Source organism: Ostrea edulis, chromosome 7 (assembly GCF_947568905.1).
Source record: "Ostrea edulis chromosome 7, xbOstEdul1.1, whole genome shotgun sequence".
Lineage (NCBI taxonomy): Eukaryota > Metazoa > Mollusca > Bivalvia > Ostreida > Ostreidae > Ostrea > Ostrea edulis.
Window position 1 is genome coordinate 41,418,938 of NC_079170.1, and position 7,782 is coordinate 41,426,719.

General features: G+C 34.6%; 1 protein-coding gene across 1 annotated transcript; it reads left to right on the top strand.

Moving 5' to 3' along the window:
- The first annotated feature begins 2,886 nt into the window (after positions 1 to 2,886).
- Positions 2,887 to 7,520, top strand: LOC125656521 (cytochrome P450 1A1-like). The gene is made up of 3 exons (XM_056145692.1): positions 2,887 to 2,957; positions 5,875 to 6,564; positions 6,657 to 7,520. Exons 2-3 carry the CDS (start codon positions 5,882 to 5,884, stop codon positions 7,387 to 7,389), a joined length of 1,416 nt encoding a protein of 471 aa, XP_056001667.1. The 5' UTR covers positions 2,887 to 2,957; positions 5,875 to 5,881; the 3' UTR covers positions 7,390 to 7,520.
- Positions 7,521 to 7,782: the final 262 nt, after the last annotated feature.

Here is a 7,782-nt window from a genome sequence, read left to right on the forward strand (position 1 = left end):
CAATTGATATATATTCAAAACATAAACATTTAACACGTGATTTTCTTGTCACGTAAGCTAAACTAAGTCGTTACCTAATTGGAAAATTCCTTTTAAACATTGCATAATTCGAGATATTTAGTTTCTCGGTATCAGATCGGAGTAAAATCTATACGTACATACTTACAGAGACAGGCATTATGTGTGAACCTACTACTGAAGAAGGTACGTGTGTCCTAAGGTTCCTGACATAGGGCAGATTCATACATATCGATGTATGCGTATATGCTTTTGTTTATTCCATGAATATCCTTCATTTTAATCATATGTCTCATATTTGAAATGACAACTTAAGGGAACTGATTGCATGTGTCAATAATGGTGTATTTTCTTTCATATCATAGATGTAAGTAACCCGTCTGTAGGGTGAATGAAATGTCATGAAATTGTCCATACTACAACATATAATTATGATAAAATAGTACGAACATTAAGATATCAAAAATATAATGGTTATCCACAAATATATACAGTGAAGACAGCTAGTGTAAATAAAGGGGAAAATAGCTAGTTAGCATACATTTCACCAAACAAAGCGATGTGATTATCAGATTAGTGATTCATATTTCAAACAAATGCAATACAATATTCAATCTAACGGTTACAAAGAAGAACTTTATAATGATTCAAACGTATAAGAGGAGTATCAAAATCCCGCATTAGACATATTAAAATAAAAGTATGTACGATATATCCATCTGTCTTTAGTAAATCAGAAGTGATAAACGAATTCGATAGGTTACATGAGGAATATGATTTGGTTTCAGCTCACAAATTATAACAAGATTGTCGTTGTAAGGCTCATCGTTACAACTGTATTTTAAACGAACTTGGCATTAATTCCACTTTTGTTGATCGTACGTATACTCCAACTAATCTTTCAAAGGTGAAATTCATCAAAACCATGCTTCTGTTTTACACACATTTGATATCCCAGTTAATGGGTCGGATGAATATGAGTTACCCTACCTATACTGGATTGCTAAACTTCATATAAAGTCTTACAAACAAAGATTCAGTACGTACTCGACCAAGCCCCTGTCTTTGCTCCTCACGAAAATATTAACAACTGTGAAGAAGTAACTTCCAACGTACTGCCAGAAGTAATGTAAATGAAATGTGCATTCTAAAAACAATCTAAAGAACTTTTAGCAAATTTTAAATAGCAAAACTTTTTTTTTCAAATCAACGAAATCAAAATGTATGACTTCTCAATACCTTACACGATCATTCCTCACGTTAAGCTAAAGAGCGAACTTTTTGACATCATAGACAGCTGCTTCTTCAACAAAAATGGAAAACCCTAACATTTCTATCTAGTGATCAGTCATCCCAAACAAAAGAATAGTTTGCTAAACATCTCTCTGATTCCACGCACAAGTACTCTGAAATTGGAATTAAAAGATGCTGGAGTTCCTCATTGACAATAATTTCGTGGTCTTTGGCGTGATTGTCTGTTGAACTTCCCATTTTGCCCCTTTGTTAGCTGACCTGTTTTTATATTTCTATGAAACAGAATGTATTGAAAAACGTTCATGTGAGAAGAAAAATATCTTACTGTGGCCTTCAATTTGACATTTAGATATATTGACAACGTTTTATCTATTAACAATAACTTTCATTCACGTCATCCGATATATCCTAGTGAACTCGAAATAAAAGACACCACAGAGTCGTCTACTTCTGTTTCATACTTAGAAATTTTATTAAAAGTAGATGTTGGCGGCAAACTGGCAACTCAACTTTATGACAAGCCGTATGATTTCGGCTTCTCCATCGTCAACTTCCCATATTTATGTAGCAATATTTCAATATCATCTGCATACGGTGTTTATCTATCAACTAATTCGACACACAGGAGCTTGTTATGCATATCGTCAGTTTTTAAATAGAGGCAGATTACAGACAAACAAATTTATGGTGCAGGAGTTTGTCAGTCTCATTTGTGAATTCATGCAAATTGAAAGGTCACTGGTCGGGGGGGGGGGGGATTAACATGGAGTTCCATTTGTACTTTAATTTCTATTAGATAATATTTTAGATATGTTGATTCCGTATTTTCATTTGTATGTTAAATATAATATATAACTAATGATGGGACTAGACATTTATTACCCGGTAGACTCGTACCCACGTTCGCCAACAAATACTCTACATTAGCTTCGTTTTCTTCAATAATTAAATTTAGTTACCTTAAGGTCAGAAAAAAAAATCGATCGCAGGCTAGGTTAAATCAAATATTTATACCGCTATTAGTCTTTCCAGAACAAGTACATAAACACTTGTTTTGTCGAATATTGTCCTGTATGATTTATGAAAGAAAAACTGAAATACATTTTAGAAAGAACTGGATAAATTCAAAATAATTGTACACTTGATGCATGTACTCTAATAATATGAAGGTGAATATTAAGCACGAAAAATGCGATTTATCTTGGGATGTGATAACATATTACCAGCATTTAAAACTTTAATATTTTGAAAATTAGGTGGGCTTAAAGAGTAAATCATCATATATACCTGTAATTATTTTTTTTACAGATTGAAGTTATGTATACGTAATTGATTTTCCAAGTCAACTATATCTACAGAATATATATCGTAAGTACAAACGTTGAAGATAACAGTGATCAACCCCAAATCCTATAAGGAATACAAATTGATAATAGGGCAAACACGGACGAGAAATGGGATAAAATACATAGAAAGACCGGTCAGCAAGAAAGAAAACAATCTGAAAAACACACCATTGAGACTGAAGTCCAACTTTATCTTTCATACGATTATGATATGATCAACGAAATAAAGTGCATAAAACTCATTGATAACAGCAGCGACCCACAGTGTAACGAATCAAACGAACTGACTTAAAACTAAAGGGAATACTGATATCGTTTGAAGAAGACATAACAGTACAGGTAGGTAGGAAATACAATGCTCATTCCAGTGGGAAATGCATGCTTAGTAGTCCAGTTTGTTCTTTTACGTTCCATTCGAAAAATGTTGACTTGTATAGAGACGTCAGTAGCTTTAATTGGAGTGCCTCGAATTTTGACATGTGATTGGTGCTCAATCCTGTTGCACTGGGGGTTCATCATCGAGGCAACGTTAACCGTGGTTACATATCTCCCTTTTAAAAAGCGATGTTAGGACACTATTATGAATTTCTTTTATACTATCGGTGCTTAGCAATAACACAATTACTGCAATGATAAACTTGTTTTTATTAAGCGTCTGGAGAGAGAACTGAACATGAGACCTCTTTGTTGCAAAATGTGCACCTCAACCACTAGTCTAGGAAGGAATTAGTTCATTCTTATGAACGTTAATCATTGCAAAATTTTGTTTAAATTGATATACAATCAATACGTTATTTGCGAATTCTCGTAGTTAACGCCTCCAATGGAGACTTGGGAAAAGGCTTTACTTGCATGTTGTGCAATTCATCCGTATGTGCTACATGCACATGTTGTGGAGTCTTACACCTCACACTAGATATTATATCAAGGTTAGGAACATATAATCGTTATATACTTCCTGTGTATAAAACCAAGACACATAAACGTAGAACAAAACTGTTTCACCTGATTCACATTTTACCTTATGTTAACGTTAACCTCCATATGAGTGAAAAATGCTCGAGCAATATATAACCAACCAACGAACTTATGTTAATAAACAATCAGGTCTGCATAGTATCATCTGAAAATTGACTCTTTCTTTGAAAGTCTTAATTCAGATATTTGATGAACACCAGTTCATACTGATGCTTTTCAATATTAGAATGCAGACTGCAATTCGCAATTATGAATGTTAGTTATCACAAGTTCTTTAAACCACAACGGATTTCGAATGAAAATTCGTTTGAATCAAACCGATTGTCAATATATGCCCTCAATATAACCAACATTCTCGGTAGTAAAACAGTTGTGTAATCTATCATATTTTATATATTGAATTTCCTACAAATATGACGTCTCCGTACGAGTGAACAATTCTCAAGAGGGACTCTAAACAATATTCAACCAACCTACAATTATGATTATACCATTGCGCATTAACAAATCAATAAAAAGATTCAGTACTGAAGAAAACAAAATTATTTTGACCAATTTGAAATTCGGAAGCAAATTAAATCATTTTGTGAGACACTATATGCAGATAGAGAGTTACAACTACTTGCTATTTATCTCAATACAATCGTAAGCACACCTGATTAAAAAATATAACAAAAATCAAATAAGATGAAGATGCACCTAACTTTCTAGAAGGTAGTATTCTAGAAAGTGAAATTTTGGAAATGTTAAAAAACATAAAAATTAATATGCCCCCTTATAGTGATGGGTTTTCCGAGATTTTTAAAACTATTTTGGAATGATTCAAAATATATTAAGAGCAATTAATTGTATTTTCACAAAAAGAGTCAACTAATTCCCAAAGACTTGACATTGTTTCATGTTTGCTAAGAAGTGAAAAGCCAAGACATGATTTAAAGAATTGGCGGCTCATTACTAAATGCTTTTTACAAACTTATTTCTGGTTTTCCGACCTATAGAATGAAAGGAATATTAGAATCAATAATTTTAGATACACTGTCTGAATTTATGAAATGAAGATATATTGGTGAAAATGATAACTTTATCTACGATAGAATGTTATATACATAATATAAAGATACCCCTGTATTACTAGTATTGATATATCTTGAAATAGCATTTGATTCAATAGTTTGATTAATCACGTAAAAGGTTGTAGAGTGCTTTAGATTTGGAAATAATTATTGAGTATATTAGAATTTGAATACCAATTTTAAAATGGAAATGGGATAATGCAAATAAAAACACACCAAAGGAAATGAAATCGACAAAAATCGTATATATTTTATTATTTGCATGAACGGTGTTCGTTGCTACACTTACGTTTCTTGTGTATTAAAAGTTACACCCCATTCACATTATTCGTAGGTCTAGGTTAGAATAGGTCCTCAATTTACCCTGCCTGTCATACGAAACGATTAAATTTGGGCGGTCCGTCGGATGATACCGCAAAAGAAGCGGTGCAGTACGATATATATCCCTCCTTACTCAAAGACCGTAAGTGCCGAGCATAGAACAAAATGTGGAATCCCTTCACCGGCAATTGTGACGTCTCTATATGAGTGAAAAACTCTCGAGCGGGACGTTAAGCAATATATAGCTAACCAACGAGGATGAAAATATCTCACTCAGTAAGCCGAAATGTGACTGAACGGTTACTGAAAGGTTACTGAGTGGCAGAGTTCTGACACCCCGTCACCTATCAATACTGAATGGCACAGTTTCACACTGCAGTTTTCATTGGAGTTGCAGAATAACCCACATTTTCAACATTATTGTTGGGAACAATGTTTAATCCAATCTAGGAATCTTCCTGTTGGGTACAAAAAGGCATAAAATAATAGTTTTCCCTATATTTCTGATCCTAATAGACAATGTTGAATGATCCAGGATATTATGATGTTTGTAGAGAAGCCTTGTAAATTTAAGATCTTAGTTCCGATACATTTTCATTGAGTGACGCTTACTTAGTTTCCTACGTAAGTCAGTCCACAAACGATGCGCTGAATTGCGTAGACACCATTATATGATTTGCAGGTCAGATTTCACTAAGTGTTGGTGTTCTAACCAATAAAACGTCTCTATAGGAATGAAAAATTGTCGAGCTAAATAGTATACAACCAGCCAACTACATCTGTAAAAGAAAATAGATTGCCTTTATTGAGAAATTATTCAAAATGTTGAATGCATAGCGACAAATACGATAATGGAAGAAAATGATATGACTTGTTTGTTTCAGATACGCCATGGCTGTATTGGACATCTTTTCATCAGGAAATATGGACACATGGTGGTTCCTAACAATAACTGCAATAGTCATTGTGGTCACAAAAGCGCTGCTATCCAGGTCCAAGTCCATTCCCGGACCATGGGGATTCCCAATAATTGGCCACATGTCTCTTCTTGGAAAAAATCCTTTAAAAAAGTTTGAATATTACAGAGCCAAATATGGCGATGTATATAAAATTCAACTTGGAGTTTGGCCTACAGTGATAATTAATGGTCATGATACCGTAAGAAAAGTCTTGAGTGAACAGTCTGATAGTTTTGCTGCAAGACCTCCTTTCAATTCTTTTAAATCCATTGCCAACATGAAAACACTAACATTCAGTTATTTTAACCAAAGATATCTTCTGCATAGAAAAATTGGAAGTAGTGTTGTCCGAGAATATGCAACAAAACATAGCAAAAAGATGGAGGAGATCCTTCAGGACGAGGTCGATGTAATTGTTAATGAGTTTACCAGACAAAATGAGAAGCCGTTTAATCCTTATAAAACCGTAATGGAGGCAACAGGAAGCTTTATATACCAATTTTGCTATGGTAAAGGTGAAAATGTGAGAGATGATGAGGATTTCCTACAATATATAAAAAATTTCAGCAGTTTGGAAGAAATCACGAAGACGGGAAACCCCACAGATCTTCTACCGTGGATGAGATTTCTTTTTCGGGGAAAACTCCAAAAGTTTTACAAACTTATCAGTGAAGCAAGAAAATATCGTACAAAGAAAATTAAAAAAAACTATTGGAAACATTTGATCCGAAAGACATGCGTCATGCCGTAGATTTGTTAATGTCAAAGATAATAAGGTACAAATTAGGTGATGAGCCAAATGAGATTGGATTAACGAAAAATGATGTGTTAGGCGTCATTGGTGATTACTCGGGCGCAGGATTTGATCCGTCAGCGAAAGCCTTCCTTTGGCTACTCCTTTATGTGGCGGAATACCCAGCTGTTCAGAGAAAGATTCAGGAAGAAATAGAAAAGAAAATAGGAAATCGAAGAGTTACAGCGAGCGACCGTGAGCAGATGCCATGGACGGAGGCAACGATTTTGGAATCGATGCTTCTTGCAGGAGTCTCTCCATTAGGTCTTCCTCACTGTGCAACAAAGGACGTCTTTGTAAACGGCTACATGATTAAGAAAGGTACTGTTGTTATATTTAATTATTACTCCGTTGGTCATGACGAACAGTGGGAGGATACGTTTGAATTCAAACCAGGACGATTTCTGAACTCGGAGGGAAAGTTGAATAAAAGCAAAATTGAGAGTGTGTTGTCCTTCAGTGCTGGACGACGAAGGTGTCCTGGCGCTGTTTTAGCTCGTAACGAACTCTTTCTGTTACTTGCCTCTGTTCTTCAAAAATGTCAAATTAGAAAACCGCAACAAGAGGAATACGACTTAGAAGGAATATTTAGTACCACTTACTACCCTAAGCCGTACAATATCTGTGTGCTTTCCAGAGAATTCTAAACATTTGTGATACTGCCAAAAAAAATCTAAATGAATTTAGATACAGAAAGTAACCAATTTTGCCAGATATTGTAGGGATTTTTTTATATCTATGAATATATTTAGTTATCATCTTTGATGAATGTATGTTTTCAAAATAAATCTTCTTACTAATAAAGTTCAACAATATTTGTTAGCATATTTCTATAATACCTCATGCATAAATCATATCTGTAAGAATCATCACGTGGGGGTCTGGGTTAGAGTAGGTCCTCAGTACCCTTGTTTATCGTAGGAGGTCACTAAATGGGGCGGTCCTTCGGAGGAGACCGATAAAACTGAAACCTCGTGTCAAGCAGACGTGACACGATAAAGATCCCTCCCTGCTCAAAGGCCGTAAGCACCGGAAATAGG